This window comes from Vombatus ursinus, unplaced genomic scaffold (assembly GCF_900497805.2).
Source record: "Vombatus ursinus unplaced genomic scaffold, bare-nosed wombat genome assembly UNPS02014833.1, whole genome shotgun sequence".
NCBI classification, from domain to species: Eukaryota; Metazoa; Chordata; class Mammalia; order Diprotodontia; family Vombatidae; genus Vombatus; species Vombatus ursinus.
In genome coordinates this window covers 1,002,797-1,022,706 of record NW_020954611.1, presented here as the reverse complement: position 1 = coordinate 1,022,706, position 19,910 = coordinate 1,002,797, and the positions used below count along the sequence as shown (strand labels likewise).

General features: G+C 37.0%; 1 protein-coding gene across 1 annotated transcript in view; it reads right to left on the bottom strand.

Annotated features, from left to right (window-relative positions):
- Positions 1-19,910, bottom strand: part of PLPP4 (phospholipid phosphatase 4) — a 122,133-nt gene that overhangs the window by 79,907 nt on the left and 22,316 nt on the right. Inside the window, exons 2-4 of the mRNA XM_027839811.1 lie at positions 19,332-19,422; positions 14,674-14,737; positions 13,482-13,606 (exon numbers count right to left, since the gene is read on the bottom strand). Coding sequence (XP_027695612.1) covers positions 13,482-13,606; positions 14,674-14,737; positions 19,332-19,422 — 280 coding nt within the window. The remainder of the gene's footprint in view (positions 1-13,481; positions 13,607-14,673; positions 14,738-19,331; positions 19,423-19,910) is intronic.

The following is a 19,910-nucleotide window of genomic DNA, read 5'->3' as shown; positions in this document are numbered from 1 at the left end:
GATAGATAGATAGATAGATAGATAGATAGATAGATAGATAGATAGATGGATAGATGGCACAGGTGAGTTGAAGATGAAGGGGTGATATCTAAAAAATAAAATTAAGGGGTAAGAGAGGATTATACTGGGAGAAGGAGAAAAGGAGAGGTAGAATGGGGTAAATTATCTAACATAAATCAGACAAGAAAAAGCTTTTGCAGTAGAGGGGAAGTGGAGGAAGGTGAGAGGGAATGAGTGAATCTTATTCTTATCGAATTTGGCTTAAGGAGGGAATAACATACACACTCAACTGGGTATGGAAATCTATCTTACCCTACAAGAAAATGTGGGGGGGGAAGGGATAAGACAGCTGGGGGATGATAGAGGGGAGGGCAGATTGAGGAAGGGGATAATCAGAAGCAAACACTTTTGAGGAGGGATAGGGTCAAAAGAGAGAATAGAATAAATGGGGGGCAGAATAGGATGAAGGGAAATTAGTTAGTTTTTCATAATATGACTACTATGGAAGTATTTTGCATGACTGCACATGTATAATCTATATCAAGTTGCTTGCCTTCTTGATCAGGGTGGGTGGGTAGGAAGGAAGGGAGAAAATTTGGAACCCAAAGTTTTAAAAACAAATGTTAAAATTGTTTTCACATGCAACTGGGAAATAAGATATACAGACAATGGGGTATAGAAATTTATCCTGCCCTACAGGAAAATAGAAGGAGAAGGGGATAAGAGAAGGGGGTGTGATAGAAGGGAGGGCAGATTAGGGGAAGGGGTATTCAGAATGCATGCCATCTTGGGGTGGGGAGAGGGGCGAGATGGGGAGAAAATTTGGAACTCAAAATGTTGTGGAAGTGAATGTTGCAAACTAAAAATAAATAAATTAATAAAAAAAATTAAAAATATTATATCAGGACTCAAACAGAAAGAAATCTTATTGCCTCTGAGCCTTCCCTTCTGTATCATGTTGCCTGTGTCAGAGATTAAGGAAGCCTTGCTTTAGGAATTTGACAATGTTTTCAAGTAGTTTTGCTAGTTTATTTATTTATTTTTTTGTCAAATCATACCTCCTCAATTCTGGAAAGTCCTATAGGACCTCTGGGAAAATGTTATAACTTTAATAAATATATACCTACAGTTGAAACTTCTCAAGTCCATAATGATCTTTTTTTTCTTTTTTCCTGGTAGCTGCACACAAATAATTTGATTAGAATTATGGCTCAACAGAGCAGCATCTCACCCTCTGCCCCTCTATCCCTCTAACCCACCCTCATAGGAGATAGGTGTTCCCTCTTGTTTCTTCCTGCAGTCTTTCCAGCCAGGCCCTCCTCTAGTATCAGCTCCTATGTAAACAGGAATTATTTGAGGCACAATGTTTCCTCTGCTATCAAAATCCTTTAATTCCAGTGTCATACATAGGGATCTCTGTTTGCTTCCAACCTGTTCTTGCAGACTTTCTCCCAGGTTTCTGTTTAATTGCCTGAATCCTGGATTATGTTACCAGCCTAGCCTCAGGTTCCATGCATCCCTTCAGTTCATCTGGTTCTAAACCAGACCTCCAGTCACACTCCCACTGACCCTATTACTTGTCTTATCCCTGATCTAATGCATGTACTTTCTTGTTCCTGGAGTCTTTCCTTCAGCAGACATATACCAATAGGTATTGTTCCATGGTCTTAGTCAATAAAGAAAAAGTACTAATGCAGCAAAGAGGAAACAGACCACATATACATTTCACATGAGCAGGACCAGAGAGTCCACAATAATCTATCTGATCACATTTGTACATGAGACTAATAAAACCCACAATGACATTTCTGATGCACAAAACATACTTTATACCTCTAGTGAAGGGCCCCCTAAACTTTCTATGTCATGGACCCCCTTGGCAGTCTTGTGAAGCCTGTAAATCCTTCTCAGAACAATGATTTTAAATACATAAAATGAAATACATAGGATCGCAAAAGAAACCAATTTCATTGAACTGGAGTTGTAAAAATGTTTTTAAAGAAGTTCAAAAATCCCAGGTCAAAAACCCCTGCTCTAGTGAGATGAGGGGGAAAGAAAGAACTAAATATGATATAGCATTTATATGGGAAATTGGAAACCGAAGCATCCTTTGGATCAGAAATTGGTCCAACAATGAAGTATCTAATTGCCTGGCAGTCTTCAATGTGTGCACCAACAATCTAACAGCGCTTACAGTAATTGTGCATTAGTGCTTTCATTTATGTGTCACTATGTGAAAAGCTTTTAGGGCTAATTACTCAGCAGCACTTCATGTGTTAAGAGAGCTAGCTGGCATGCCTGAAGGGACCAAGCTTGCCTTTGCAAAATTGCCTCTTGCTGATGCCATTGGTTTTGGCTTCGTAGGGCCAGGTCCCTAAACGGCACTCTTCCTTTTCTTTCTGGGAGGAGGTATTGAGTTCCCAGCTTGCCTCTGCCAGGCACAGTCAAATTCCAAATTCCAAATCAACTCTGGTTCCCAAAATGCCTCTTTAATCTTTTAGGACAGGGCCTCCTAGACTGTACCTTCAGGCCTTCTCTTCACATCTAGCAAGTGGCTCTATAAATTGCTTTGGTCATTCAGAAGAATGAATGAACTACAACCTGTCTCTTGCCTTTTTTTTTTAACAGCTACCTGATGAACAGTTGTGATAAGATGAAGGAGACAGCAGGTTGTGATTATTAGGCACCCACACTTCACGGAACAGAATGCCTTCCTTTCAACTTAGCCCTTGGCTATAACTTAAAAGTTTGTCACTGGGGCCAAGAATCCACAGTTCTTTACCTCTAGGGCTCATGGTCTGGCTGGCCCATCTAGGCTTTCTTTTCCACTGGCCCCATAGTCCTGCTAGGAAACATTTGGTGCAGTTGTTGAAAAGGATGTCCCAGAAATTAATGATCAAATTGACCTTCTTCCCAGTTGGAGACTAGCTTGCAAGAACACCTGGCCAAGTCTATTATTCTTGGCCATTTACAGAGACTTCATTGAAGGGAAGGTTACTTAGGGGTAGACATTGTTTCTCAAAAATGATTTCATGGCTTGTTATATTTTTGTCTTGAAATTTTACAGTAGGATGTTACTTAAGAAACATTTTCCAAGTTGTTTTGCTGGCTTGTTTTGTATCCATAGTGCTTAGCACAGTGCCTAGCACAGAGTAGGTGTTTAATAAATGTTTATTGATTGATTTTTTTTAATCTCTAGTGCTAAACACAGTACTTCCTGGCACAGAGTAGGTACTTAATAAATGTTTATTGATTGATTAATTGTTCTGTTTATAGTTCTCAATACCATCCCATCCCCCAGCCACCATCAAACAGTTGCAAGATACTGAGTGTATAATACATACAGCTCCATACTTAGAGTCACTATAATATTTGAAATATAGGAAGGAGAGTTTGGATTGATAGAAAATAAATAGATGAATGAGATTATTGCAAGTCTCTATAGCTATGCATATGACATGTATTCCATTATTAACAATGCAATAAATGAACCCCTCTCAATGGGGGGACTAAACTGGCTTGATGAATGTGTAACACATGGAGATGTTACATCAGAAGCCAACATGTTCTATTATGTGTTAGGAAATTAAATTTTAATTCATCCTTGCTGTCACTGGAACAGATGTAAGAGATAAGACTTTTCTACTTCCTTCCAGAACCTATATCAAAGACTTGGAAAGGACTTTATGAAGACAGATTGGTCTATTCCCATGCCTTCAAGCTGGCCTGCAGCTAAGTCATGTTGGATAGATAGAATTTTTATTACTCTCTAAAATCTCTGGAGAAAGGAATTCTCAAACTAATCGTAGAAGTCACAGAAATCAATTCAAGTATTTATTGACTATTATGTACCAGTCACTGTGCTAGGTGCTAGGGAAACAAAGACAAAAATGAGACAAGTTCTGCCCTCAAGGAGCTTACCTTTTACTAGAGTCAGAGGCATATAGCATGTTCATACATAAATAAATATGGAATGTGTGTATGTATGTGTGTGAAAAATAAATGCACAGTGATTTGAATGAGAGAGGAAAGAAAGAGCTTAGGGAAGGATGAGTGGTACTTGAGCCAATCCTTGAAGGATGCTAGGAGTATAAGGGGCACAGGTCAGGAGGCAGAGCATTCCAGGCAAGGGTGAGAGGCATGCACTAATGTACAGAGACAGGAAATAGAGTATCATATCTAGGGAATAGTTTGGTAAGCCTATTTGGGGGGATTATAGAGGGTTTAATAGGAATGATATGTAAACAATATGGAAAGAACTGGAACCCCTGTTAAGGTATAAAATGACAGGCAGATGAGTTTGAATTTTATTTGAAAGGCAATGGAGAATAAAAATCTGTTGAGCAGGGGGTGTCATCACCAGACAAGAATTGTAGGAATATCTATTTGGTAGATGTGGGACAGAAGATGGATAGGATGAAAAATGGGTAGGATAGTGGGGAGACTGGATGCAAGGATCACAATTTGGAAATAATTGTAAGCCTGTTCTCTGGAATGGAAAGCAAGTGGCCTGGGAAGGGTCCATGTCTCTGTGACCACAAGTTATTCTTTGCTCAGATGCACACTGGGGTGGAAAAGACCATATCAGGTAAAGAATTTGCATCAAAACCAGTTCTATTACAAATTAATATGAATGATTTAGCACAAGAAGGAGTTATGTGATGGACTTGATGAAGAGTATGAATATTCCATTTTGGATGAAGTTAAGGGTTGATGGATTAGGAAAAAAAAATGAAAGAAGGTGGAGTAATTATTGATTACCATGGCTGCTACATCTTCTCTGAATGACGGTTTCATATAGTTTTGTGCTTCAAAAAGAGAATTCCTTATTATATAAAAGATTTGAAAGCAGAGAATACTGCGTAAAGAAACTATAGGATAATGTTTGGGGTGAATTTTTTCAATTTTTTAAATGAAGAAGCCACAGCTTCTTACAAGAAGGAAATAGTATACCCAGCAAGGAATGGGAAGAATGAGCAAGTAATTTAGATTAGATAATGAAATAGATTGAGGAGTGAATCAAAAACAATAATTGAATCATGAGAAGAAAGCACAGACTTTCAAGACTTTTTACATGATGGTAATAGATTTTTTAAAATATGTCTCTCCCTATGGAATAGAGCTTAAGACGACTTACAACAGACTTTACTACTATAGACGGTATTATACAAAGTAGTCAGTGGAAAATACATGAGGTTGTGTCACGTATTAATTTCTTTTCTCTATTTGAAAACTTAAAACTCCCAAATATGATGAATGAGGTATTATGGACTTTTTTAAAAAAAAAGTTTTCAGAATACTCAGCATTCTCATTTAATTTGTTTAGCTGCCAAAGAAAGAGAAAATTTGAGACTATGAGTAGAGATCTTTAAAGCTTGATATAATACAAAAGAAAAGTAAGGCTAGGAATGATTGCTGACATTATAAATAGAATAAAACTCAAGGATAAGTCTAAAAACATGAAAATGGAGGCTATGGCAATGATCCAAGTGAGAGGTGATAAGATTGTGAAGTGGAGTGGTCTTTGTGTGAGTAAAGAGGAGACAGAAATGAAAAATGTTAAGGCAGAGGGATCAATAAGACTTAGCAATTGAAGAGGCAGACCAAGTGACAGTAAAGAGTTGAGGATGATTAGGTTATGAACCTGGAGGAGTGTAAGAACGGTGGACGCTTGACAGAAACGTCAAAAATAGGGAATTTGATAGGAGAGTTTGGTTTATTGGAAAAGATAATGAATTATGTTTTGAACATGCTGAGTTTGAGACGCCAAAGGGATGTCTAGTTAAAGATGCCCAGCAGAAGTTCGAGCTGTGGGTCTTGGAGCTCAGGAGAAAGATTTGGGCTAAATGTTGACATCTGAGAGATCATCTGTAAGAAGATAACAGTTGAATTCATGGGAAATAATGAATTCACCTCAAGAGGATACAAAAAAGAGTAGAGGGTTCAGGACTCAGCCCTTGGGTATACCACCAGAAAGGCACTGGCTTTTATAAAAGATGGTATGGAGAAAGAAGACCTATAAAAAGGGAAACTAATCGGGAAACTATGACAATACTTTAGATTGGGAGTAATATGAGTCTGAACTAAGGTTGCCATCACTTGGATTTGGGATATAAAAGATGTTATGAAGAAAGAATTCAAAAAGGCATAGCAGATAATAGAATGTGGCTGGTGAGTGAGAAGGAAGAGTGAAAGATGATTATGGTGTTACAAATCCAGGTGATCCAGAAGATGACTGTCCTTGAGAGAAACAGAGAATTTTGGAGTAGGGACAAGTTTAGGTAGGAAAATGCATGATTTTTGATTTGTGTCTGAGAAGCCCAAATGGGTCATACAGGAGAAGCTTTCTAAGAAGCAACTGGTAATGTGGGACTAGAGTTCAGAATATTAGAACTAGAAGAGGCCAGAGAAATCATATCCTACAGCCCTCTCATTTAATAAAAAGCACTAAGGCTCAGAAATAGGAAACAACTTGAACAAGGTCACCTGACTAATCAGGAGCAGAACCAGGACCAGACCAAAACTTCCTGGATTACTATCTAGTGTTCTTTCCAAGGATACCACCAGACTCCTGTAAGGGAATGTTGCATCAGAACAGTGATAGTTTGATAGCTTTTAATACCCATAGAAAATTAGGTAGAATAAAATAAATGTAATTACAATCAATTATTGATCATTTAAAACTATAAACTCTTCAAGGGCAATAGCTATATCTTCTACTTCTCTATCCCCTAGAATTCCTAATAGGACTAGCCATAGTGGAGATTAATCAAATCCACAGACTAATAATGTAAAGAATTGTCTCAGACTAAAGATGATTTCTACCTGGTTACAGAATGCACTTTATAATTTTGCTTCAGAAGACTTATCTTCCCAATTATGTTTGGCTATAGCTAATAGTCAAACTTAGGGAAGTTATTTCTGAAATTTGCCTTACAGCATGAATATTCTAGCCTGGAATTAAATGTCTCCTATGAACGACCCTCATGCAAATAATTCACGTGTGAGTCTGAAGTCTATCCAATATGCGTTTAAGCACTAGAAAAAGGCAATAGAACACATTAAATTTAAGTATATGCATTAAAAAATGTTAGCTTCAGGAAAAGAGCCAGAATCAGCATGGATCCCTAACTCAGAAGGCATAATTAATGTAGTGGGAAGTCATGATGGGAACCCCATGCTGCACTGGTTGACTTTTGCTGTTCTATCTGTTCCTCCATATTTTATGTCATTTCATTTCTTCATGTATCCTCAGGGACCACAGAGAGGGGTACATTTTAAAAATAAAGGCCTTTCTCATCCCTCTACTCGCTAATCATCTAGATTACAAGTGGTAATTACAGGTGGTAATGAGTGAACTTGAAGTGAGGGAGAATTATAACTTTGATTGTGGTTAGAATAAGTGGGTAGATAGAGATAGATAGATGATAAAATTAGAATGAAATGATGATAGATGATAGAATTAGGTGATAGAAGATAGATCAATAGATAGATAGACATATAAATACATCCATATAGATGTTGATGTGTAATCTCTGTGATTTCACAGCTACAATTTTTAACATTCAATTTTCCTAATTTTTATAAGAATTTGGAGACCATTTGAAGCATTATATGTGTCATAGAAATAAAATTAATAAAAATGCATATCTTTTATATCTTTTGCCATGACTAATATCTGCAAGGAAAATAAACTACAATGAAAAAGACAAGGCAAGAGGCCTCCAAGAAAATAAACTTTGATTTAATTTTCTCACCTTTCTTTCACATAAGTCAAATAATAATAAGCTTTAGGAACAGTATTATAAATGACTGAAACGCTCCATTTTATAATATTCTATGAATAATGAGAGCTTCTTAAGCACCTACTATATACAAGACATTATGCAAGGTGCATAGGTTAAAAAGGCAAAAATAAAATAGTCACTGCCCTCAAGTGACTTACACTCTATGAGAATCTGGACCTGAGACTTGGATAACAGATCAAGTTTGAGAAAACAATAGTCAACTTCTCCCAAAAATGTATCTTTAAGGTCCCTTCTATCTCTAATGTTCTGTGTTCTAATCATAATGTTCTGTAATCTAATTTGTAATGGAATGCAATGTAATGTAATAATGTTCTGTAATCTAATATGTAATGGAATGCAATATTCAATCATACTCATGATCAGATCAAGTTCTCTGGGATCACTTGAAATCACGAGTCTTTCAGGTTTTTGTGTTACCATTATGGGCTCTTCATTAAGGATATGGAAGATGGAACAAAGTGACTGATAACTTCTTCTGGGGTTGGCCCTGATTGAATAAAGTTCCTCTTTTGAATTCCAGGCACATTGATCACTAAATACAGGATGTGAGTAAAAGGCAGCATGGTGTCTGCCTTGGAGTAAGATGGGTTCAAGCTTTGCCTATGGCACATACAGGGGCACTATATAGCTTCTCAGTTCCATATGACTTTCTAAGATTATAAATTACGGACCAGTTGCTCATCTGATGGAGGGAGTTTATACAATGGTAGTTCTCTAAATTAATTGAATCACAGTTCCAGATGTCTATCCCTTCCTCAAAAAAGGGATTTTTCTACCTACTAGACAAAGGAATATTATAAGCTTCTGCCTGGTAAGAACAATAACAATGTTATACACACGTATATATGTATGTATGTAGGTGTGTATATGTGTATATACATAAAACTCAAAGCACTTTTACATATATTATCTTACTTGATAATCTGAAAAGGGGAGATTTTGCTTCTGAAGTAAAGAGAACACTATGGAATTGAACTGACCTCAGTTAAATGTTCGCCAATAATCCCTGGTAAAATTGGTGCCCTCAATTGGTGTTCTCAATGGCCACAAGGTGCCCAGGACATTTTGTATCCTATCCATTTCTCCCATTGTCCCACTAAATGATGAAACTAGATAGCAAAAAAAAAAAATTCTTCAACTTTCTCTCCAGTCTATTCCATGTTTTCTAATTCAAACACAATCTAGGTCACTCCAAGAACTAGGTGATTTTTAACATCAAATATCCAGGATTCATGGAGTTAAAACCTTCATTATTGGTATAAATGATGCCCAGAGATTATGCTTAAAATTGGAATCTAAATCCACTTTAACCCTAATAGAAAAACAAGCATTTCCTTTGAGACTACCTTTCAGATTTTATTTTCACTTCTATCACTATCACTATCACTTGGCCTAATGAAGAATCCCCCTCCTACCTACTCTATCTCCAACGCTCTCTGATACCTGATGCAATCATGAAATGCAACAAGAGGCGTTTGGCTGATGGCACCTTTCGGTGAAGAGAGTCAAAAAGTCAGACAGCATTGATTTTAAAAGTAACAATCATATAACTGAACTCTCTAGGCATGCTTTGTTTATGAAATAATCATTATTAGACATGACTGTCAAAATAACTCTGATCACCTGATGAGGGTGAGAAATCCATTTCGGGCAATTTTACACCCAGAAATTTGCTCTGGGCCTGAAAATTCCCTCTGCTTGGCAACCATCAGTCAGGCATATCACTTAATTATTTCTCGATTTTCTTTTAAATTTCTCCTACAGGCAATTGTTATTCTACGCACTTCTCCCATTTCATTCAAGACAGACTTAAATAGAGACTTTGATAAATTGTACCATTGATATGCTAGCATTTATTGTCACATATCAATTTAGTGCAGGTAAAATGTTGTATGTAGTTGGGGCTATGCATTTGGAGAGAAAGATATCATTTTCTCTATTATTTTCATTTTTGCAGTATAGCTGTCTATTATGCACATCAGCAAACTGTCAAACTTAAAAGCTTAGGGAGTGGCCTAGGGCCAATGATTTGTCTAAAACCCCACAGCTAATATCTGTAAGAAGCAACACTTAAACCCAGGTCTTCCTGACTCCAAGGCTATCCTTATATCCATCATGCCACATGTCTGACTCATCTATCTGATTATATTAAGTTACTATTCTTTACAGATTTCATGATACTTGATGAAGCTCATTACCCTTCTTGAAAGTGAATCAAATATAAAGACAATCTTTGAAAAACTAATTCCCCTTCCAAAGGGCTTTTTATTTAAGCTCTCCTGAGAGCCCTTGACCTGTGGCCTTCCACAGTTGTGAGCCAATGGGACACTAAGAGAAACCATGTGTTCTTTAACATAGTGAGCTTTGCCTGTTATTATGCTCGTGGCATTGGCTGTCCAAAGCACCAAGGACCAGAGGAAAAGTGGCAATTGGGAAGTCTGTGTACCACGAGCATTTTATTGCTTCCAAAATTCTACTGGTCTGAGCACTTTGGTAGAATGTGCTTTGGATGCTGATGGCAGATGGAGAGAAACAGAAGCCTCTGTTTTCAAAAGAAATAGATTTCTTAAAAAGAGATTATTTGATACACAGTGGTATGTTTACACGATAGCGCCACTCAAGTCACACACATTCTGAGAAGCAAAGGATGAAAACAAACCTTAACCCTCCTATCAGTTGTGGGAGGAAATAAAGAAAGAACCACTGGTTGTTTTGCAAAAAGTATACAAGGTAGCTATTATCAAGAACTATTACCTAACCTTCATGAAATGGCAAAGAAAACACGTGTGTGTGTGTGTATATATATATATATATATATATATATATATACACACATATACACATATACATAAACACACATATATACATAAATATGTATGTGTGTGTATGTATGTACACACACACACACACACACACATACACACACAGGCTCACCAGTGTGCAAAGGAAGGCCCAGGAGGATCCTGCCACTGCCAAAGTGTCAGCAGGAAAATATTCGTTAACTATTTCTGAAGCATTACCAGCTGAAGGCAGAAATAGCTTCTGTAAATTGTCTTATTTATCATAGATCAAATACCAGCAAGACATTTCATAGTGTGCCTGATGGGCAGGTTTGCTGGAAAGAAAATGCTTCAGTAGTTGTGTGTGTGTGTGTGTGTGTGTGTGTGTGTGTGTGTGTGCATGTGTGAGCACGCACATGTGTTTAAGGAAAGTTGTTGTTTGAAATGACAAAGCGTGACTTTACATATCTCTTTATACCAGCACTTTACACTTCAGACCTATTTTTTTTCCTTAAGTTCTGATGTAACAGAAGACACTAAATTTTAAAGAGATCTTTTTACCTGTCACTCTGAAGTTGCTGCGCGAGTCTTTTGTGGCAGATTTTATTTCTGATGCCTTTTTTTAACCAAGACTCGATGAATGCACAGGTCATAGGTTTAGAACTAGAAGTAACCATGGAAGCTGCTGAATCTACCCCTCATTGGACAGATGAGGACACTGAGACTCAGAGAGATTAGATGCCCAGTCACACAGCTACCAAGTGTCAGAGCAGGGATTTGAACTCATGTCTTCCTGACTTCAAATCCAGAACTCTTTTAACTGTGCCACACAGCCTCCAGATGATGAGTTACAGAAGAGTCGCGCATATTAACCTCAAAGATGAGGAACAGGAGAGTAAGGTAAGTGTGAGAACGCGCGAAACTACTGTTTGAGGACCTTTCAATTCCATCAAAATCTAAATTATGCCCAAAGTATACCAGTTCTATTATTACTATATAGTCAAGGTTTCCTATGACAGTTATTTTCATTTTAATGATAACAGTTTAAAATGTGACTCAATGGAGGGAAAAATTCAGAAATTTTAGAGAATCATAGAATCACAAAATTTTAGAGTTGGAAGGAACCAAAGACAAATAATAATAACAATAACAATAATAACAAACTGGCTGGCTAACCAACAATCATCCCCTGCTTGCAGACCTCAAATTAGGGAGGACACATTTCCTTCTGAGGCAACCCTAAAAGCTCTAATTATTAGAAAGGTTTTCCCCTCAAAATCAAGCCAAAATTAGCCTCTTTGGAATTCCAACCCTTTGTTCCTGTTCTGTTCTCTGGGGTCACATGGAGCAAGGTTAATCTATCTTCTATATGACAGCCCCCTTTACCAGGCTAAGCATCCCTGGCTCCATCATCTTAATATGTCATGGCCTGAAGGCACTTCACCATTCTGGTCACCCCTTCTGAATGCTTTGCACTTTAACCTTTGTAAAATGTGTTACCACTGAGTATGTGGCATACACCTATAATCCTTGCTATTTATGAGTCTAAGAACTCTTAAATTCCTGAGTTTGGGAGTTATGAACTGCAGTATGGCTAAAGTTGATCAGATGCCCATGCTAAGTCTGGCACCAAGATGGTGAGCCTGTAGGAGCAAAGGTCTACCAGACTTCCTAAGTAGAATATTCCATATGGTAACAAAGTAATCTTTTAAATTACTATAGACTGTCCATTTTAGAAGGATTTAATTATTTAAAACCCTGAAATTCTATCAGAAAATGGATACAATATTAAGATGAACAGAGGTGAAAATTTTTCAGTTAATGAATCACTCCAATAAGGTGGAAAGCATCCAGAAATGGACAACCAAAATGTTAAAAGGTCTTCATTCCTCAAATATGAGGATTAGTTGATAAAACTTGATAAATTTGATTGTGATTAAGAAAGTAATTCTTGTAACAATGGGAGGGAGGGGGAAACAGTAACCAATATATGATAATAAGAACAAGTCACTTACATACTGGGAAGCCTACATTCAGGTTTTCTGTACTGCCACTGTTAATGATTAAGATTGTTTGGGTTAACTTAGAGTTGGTGTGCTTATAAATACGCTAATCATTTTGTTTCCAAATGTCAAATATGGCTGGAATTATCTACTAATTGTGATGTTCCTCAGTCTAGCTGTGACCAGAGATACTGGTTTGTGAATAGTTGTTGACTCAGTGGCAATGGAGATGAGAAGAAATCACAACTAGGATGTTCCCTCATCTCTGAGGAAGTACATATTTCATGTTCTCTGCTACCCATACTAAGGAGATCCTTATTAGAAAGCTTCAAATTTCATTTCAGAAAACATGACTCAAATCAAAGCCCTATCATGGAGAATGATATCTTTTTCTAAATATTGACACTTCTGAGTACCTCATATTCCAGGGCTAATCACTACTTTCTAGTGCTAAATAGTCAGTATATTCTTTAAGAACCAGCCTCAGCTTGCAAGACGGAACCATTAATCTGCGCAGTGGAGAATGTGTTGAAGAAATAAGGTTGAGAGAATGATAAACTATTATTGTTCTGAAAATGACTAAGACTTTAGGCTAGCATCCTGAAATGTTCAAGGTACATTACTCAGCTGCTGCAGGTAGTGTACAGAAACTTGCAAAGTATTTCCTTTAGGTTGGTTACCTCCAATCACATATCTTTCATCGAACTTGATTGATCTGTAAGGGCTTCTGACAAGGTAGTTAGGGTTAACTGTCCTTCACTTTCTGATAAAAAATAAATTAAATAAAATTCTTATTTTTACCACAAGTTCTTTATGGATTCATCAGGAAACATGACCAGAGGGATTAAAAAAAAAGCAAAAGTGACATGGTCATGGACAAGTTAACTTACAGGAAGAGTGGATGCTGGGAAAGCTCTTTCGGCCCTCAGACACCAGATCAGGGTCACCTGTGCAGTGCATTTCAGAGTTCATTACTCCATCTGGAAAGCAGCGGTAAAAGAAATCGGGACGAGGTCTACAAAAAACACCATGGATATTTTAAATATGAAAAACTGCCGTTGTAAATACGCCTCCTACCCACACCTCTGCCATCCTCCCTTTCCCCTCCCCTCCCATCCCTTTTGTATCACTATGGATTAGTCTCGCTATGTAGTCCTTTAGTTAAGCTGCTGTTCTCCACATCCAAATTCTGGAGGAGGTTTACAATGTGTTGTATTAATGATAGCTAAGCTCTTCACAGCCCCATGTGGTCCTAGATCTCACATCTTGCTTAACTTCATGTACTTCCTCAGGATACTAGATCTTATTCAACTTGACTGAGAGAATCCTGAGTGTCCTAGAAATAGTGTTTTCTGTTCTGGCTTGGGGACTGATGGTGAAATTCTCCAATTACCCAATTCAAAGAGCCCCCTCTTAATGGGCTCTGTAGATGGGTTTTACTATTCATGACATTTCTAAATGAAAAATGTAAGCAAATAAAAAATCCAGTTAAAGTTTAAATAGCGAACTGTAATGAATGCAATGGAAAACTCCAATCACCAATCAATCCCAACCAGCATCCATGCACATGGAGGGCCGAAATAAGCAATCAAGTTGATATCTCGTAAGAACCAATAGTAGGCCCTTGCCTGCCCAAAGAGAGGACCTCAGTTTACAGGAGACTTATAAGGGTATAAAAAAGATTTACCTGCATATCTACCTTATGAAATAAAACAGAAGGAACTGTTGAATATTTTATTCAAAATATACTACAAAGGGATTTGCCCCAAGTGGCTGGGAAAGATTTTCTTAGACTAAGCAACCTTCTTGCCTCAGTGGGAAATTATAGATTGTTAGGCCTCCTCAGATTGAAAGGAATCTGAGGATGGACAGCAAAGAGGCTTACTGAATAAATGACTGTTGAACTGAATTGCCAAGAATTGGGCCCCAAGTGGCCTCTTCTTTAGGTTAAATCAGAAAACCTACAGGTCTTTTCCCATCCAATGCATTCTGATCAAAGATTAAGCTGCGATGTTATTATACAAGTTTGCCCTACATCTCTTCAATATTTAAAACCACTGTTTTCAACATTTCAGGACTTACCTTCCAACTATTAATTTAATAGTATTTGTGCAGACTCCATTCAGAGCTAGAGCCAAGGAAACCGCTACAAAACAAAACCAAACAGACAGAAAAATAACAACCTGGCTAAGAATGAGCAAAAAAAAAAATGTAACTGTTAGTTCACTACTATTTAATTGATGGCCTTAGAACTATGAGTCAAATTACTTCCCCCAGGGATAAAAAAAGAAGAAAAACCCCTGATTTTTAAATTATTATTATTATTATTATTTTGCTAAGTAAAGGAAAAAAGTTCAGGGCATATTGAGAGGAATGGAGGCTTCTCTCTTTTAGAAGATTCATCTAATGGAAATGAAATGTAATTAGGACCAAATACTGGTATCTTATCAAATTCCCTGTCCTTTCAGTTCAAAATTTCCTATTCTCACTCACCTAGAATCCTCAAATTCATAGCCCATCTATCATGGCTTGGCTTGATTCAAACTGACTGACTGATGCAGCATATCCGTGGTTCTTTTTATTGGTAACAAGATACATTCCTTGTTATTTTCCCCTGGCAACCCTTCTCAGGCATAATTCCAAACTGGGCCAAGCAGTAGCTACAATACTACTTCAGAATACACCACTGATCCCTTGCTACTATCCCCTTGCTGACCATGTCATCACACTCCATCATCGCCACTGCCACCACCATTTGTCCATCTGTTACCCACCCATCTCTCTTCCTCTGCAAAGAAAAACAATCCAGAAGACTGGTTATGGATGTCAAAATATTTTGCCTATGTGATTCCTTTTTTCATAAAACAGAAGGAATTTCTGGAATATTTTATTCAAACATACTGCAAAGGGATTTTCCCCAAGTGACTCAGAAGAATTTCATTAGATTAACAATATATATCCCAAAGGACGCCACAGGCATGATTAAGAGAACTTTCCCCTTCAATGGCATCTCAGAACAATACCTGTCATGCCCTTTCCATTATTTTAGCGGGATTGTACAAAATGTGCAGTTATTAAGACTAATTTTATTAAAGATCCAATGCCTTTGATAAGCAATAAAACCTATGTACCTCATTTTCCATTTATATGTTGAATAATAAAATTGTGAACCATCATTTTCCTAAGGCAAGTATTAATTCTTAAAGACTCTCTGATGTTTGTTCAATGAGAATATGGTGCAATCCACTGTGAGATGGAGCTTAGCTTGTAGGGGGAGGAGGGGAGGTTGAAGCACACTTTAGAAAGACATAAAATTAGTCTGTTACAGGGAAGGGGGGAGTGTCACTTAATGGATGGCATGCTCTTTAAGTTGAGAAGTATAGAGGTAAGAAAGACAATTAAACTTGATTAACAAAGCCAAGAATAGTAAATTAAAGTCAACAGACTGAAAGCTTGGGAGGGACAAATTAAACTAGTACATTCACCAAAGGAAAATCATCAGTCCAAGTATCAGATGATAACTGGCTGCCTGTGAATGTGGCACAGAGGGAGGTCGAGGCTGTCTGGACTCAGGAGTGGAACATGAGTCAGCAATGTAGTGATGCTGTCAAAAAAACTGAGCAAGCAACTGGGATGCATAAATAGGATTTGTGTAGGAACTATGAGTCAATTTTTTTTATTATTATATTCAGCACTACAGACTCCTACTAAACAAAAGACCTTTTTTCTCTTCACTATGCTGAAAGCACCGCGGAAGAGGTTATGGAGCTATGAGACAGAATTCTTTGCATCCATTGCCTCCATTTTATCCCCTCTAATCAGAAGATCTGTATGACATTTACAGTTGTTCTCCTACTACAAATTCCTGAGGTCACCTTGAATAACTGTGACCTTCTCCTGTCAAGAAAACCATCGATCTTTCCTACCTATGCCATGACTCTGGCACTTACCTAGCACCACCAATTTCATGGGTGCAGGGCTAGGATGGCATGAAATAAACCTTGAGGAGCATCATGGATGTCCACAGTGAGACTATTCACTGCACATGTCCTCTAATATCCTGGGTTTGGGTGGCCTTTTCTAGCAAACAGCACTTCCTGTGAACAGTTATTAGCTGCCCTTTTCTGGACAGTTTGGTAGGATTCACCAACCATGAAGTCCACCTAAATCAGTCCCAAATGCTTTCCTCTGACAGGTAACACTGGAACTCTGGAGTACAGATGTGGTAGATAGTGGTAGATGAAGCCAACTTCCTATCTTAGAAAGCAATTAATATTTTTCTCTGTGTGATACAATCTAGGTTGGATTGAAATAAAAGCTTCATATTGATTTTGAAGAAATGATCATGCTAGGATTAATCCCCCAAAGAGGGGATAAGCCAAGAAAATTCCCTACTAGAGATTACTTTGTTCTTGTAAGTTAACAATGATTTAGTTTAGAAAAAACTAGTTTTTAAGCCCTTACAGCAATACCAGTTAGAAGAAAGGAAGTGACTCATGAAACAAATTCAAAATCAACATGAAAAGATTTATATGGTCAATCTATCCTTTGGGTTTGGCCAACAGTCACCCATGAGAGGGTTACTTGTATTGTTGGAAAGGTAGTGGATCATTTATAACCTTTATCAAATTGATTACCATCTTAGGGAAGAGGGATGGGAAGGGAAGGAGGGAGAAAATTTGGATCTCAAAATTTTATTTAAAAAATAGATGTTAAAATTATATTTACATGTAATTGGAAAACGAAATGCTATTAAAATTACTTACATCATAAAAAAAGGTCATAGGACCTTTATTTTAATATTGCTTCATCATTTATACTGATTAGATAAACTATAGGCTGAATCTTACTCCTTGAAACTCAGCTCCATTCAGTAAAAAGCTCAATATTACATGGTGATCCTACAAGGCAGTTATAAGCTCTGTTCCAAAGATTTGTGGGCTAGGACAAAGTCTACTGAATCAAGAAAAGGCTTATTAAATGAGGTTAAATTTAAATAAGTTAAATTAAAGTTAAAATTAAAAATTTAGTCAGAAAACCCAATGTATAGAACCATGTGAGCCTCTTTAGGGAGATTGTAGTATATTTTTTTGCTTTATACATGTATATATCTGAATGTATAGCTTTCTCTTAGTCATCTTAAAAATGAAGATATAGTCAAAAAATGAAGAGATAAGAACTAAGCATAGAGCAAAGTTCGCAATCATTTTTATAAAACAAGTTTCTATTTAGTCAGGAAAACAGAATATGCAATAAAACAGCCTACTGTTTTAATACATAGGAAATAAAGTACATAATATTCAATTCTAAAATGTCTGGCTAAGGGAGATTTAGTTGAGAGTGAAAAGATCTAGGGAAAGTAACTGTGTGGTACTTAGTGCCATATGAATACCCCAGCTCCAAAAGCAGGCAATGAATTGCAAGCATAATCATAAAAGTCAAAAAGAAAGTCTTTTAAAATAATAGCGTGTCTTTGTGTTTGGGAGCCCAAGGTGAAGGAAGGGTTGGATTTACCAACGGAGGAACTAAGCCGCGTATTCCCAATACCCCCGTAAGTCCAAGTTATGACATCCCACACATGGACATTTTCTGGTTATCCAGAAAATTTCATATCCAGGAAATGATATAACCAACTCCATGCCTGTACACTGCCATCCACCCTGTGGTTATGAACCTGTTTATCAAAGAACAATACAGACATAGTAGGGAGCTTGTCATGGAAACCATAATTAAACCCAAATACTAAAATGAGGTAAATATTCTCTTGTAATTGTTATCTTTTTTTATACATATCATTACAAAACATGATTTGGGGAAGAATTAGGATTAATTACTGAACAATGGATCAGTTTCCAAATGGTAAATTCAATTCAGTTGCCTTGACTGACAAAAATAACTAGAACACTTTAGACAGAAATAGATTTAATGGTAATTTAGAGAAAAAACTGGTATGATTATTTCCAAATTCAATCAAATGCTCAGAAGTCTACTAGTAATAGCAAAAACAAGGGATATGATGCAATAATAGTCAAACTGCTTGTCTGGTCAGAGCGTAAGGTAAATAAGAAGTTACAATGTAGTTCCTTACAAATAGTAGATATTTAATGAATGTTTATGGATTAAATGTATTCATGAAGAATACATGAGACTTAAGTTTTTAGAACTTTTCCTTAGTAAATAAAGATAACCCTCCAAAAACTGTGAGCATTTTTGAGAGGAGGAGAGGTCAGGAAGAGGGGAAGGTGTGGAAGAGGTTAGGAGGTATTAGATTTATTTGTTGTTGGTTTTTTTTTAATCTTCTTAATCAACTACTTTATCATCCAGTTAATGGATATTTAGTCTATGGTTGGCTTCTACTATCTTCAGAATGGATACTATTAGCCATATCTGTGGAGAGGATAGACAATGGACATACTTCAATAACAAAGCTGCCCAATAACATTTTCCTCATTGCAAAGGGTTATTTTTGTCCAAAAATATAATAATTCGCTGCTTGCACATCAACAGATTTGGTCCTCATATGTTTGGTACAATGAAGAGTATGAATAAATGAGGACAGAAAATATTCACAATTACCAAGTGGCCACTCATCAGGCAGAGAAAATAGGCATCTTGTTAATCAGATACTTTATTGGGCCAGGGGAAAACTCAGCTGTGTATATGTTGAGATTCTTTATACCTAATAATGATCTAGTTAATTTCTGTTTCTTCATTGAAAGTACATACAGCTCATACTTTACCTAAAAAGGCCTCTTTAATTTCAGTCTTGTCAGTTCGCCGGATGATTTTCACCACAAAAATGACTGCCAGGGGTGTGAGAAAAGAGATTGCCTACAAGAAATCACAAATAATTACTTAGATGAGCATCAGGTTACTCTGAGAAAAGCTGATTTGCCATCAGTTCAGCTAACTTCATTAGACTGACCAGTTGAAATATCTTTATCGAACTAGTGACCTCAAACAAAGTAGGATGATTTATAGTCATACATAGAGCATTGTACAGACTTAAAAAGTTGTAGGCCTAATTGTGGGTTATAATTGATTTGTAATTGCTGGAAGCCACATTTAAAGTGGTAGCTTTTAAAGTCAAAATGAATAATCCATAATTATGATGACTCATCTTTGCCAGGAACTTCACCTGTGATTTCCATTGTCCAAGAAATTAAGGTGCTTCAGCTGTAAATATCTTCTCCCTGTGTATCTCTGTCTCTGTCTCTTTCTCTGTCTTTGTGTCTTTTTCTCTGCTCTCTGCTCTCTCTCTCTCTCTCTCTCTCTCTCTCTCTCTCTCTCTCTCTCTCTCTCTCTCTCTCTCTCTCTCT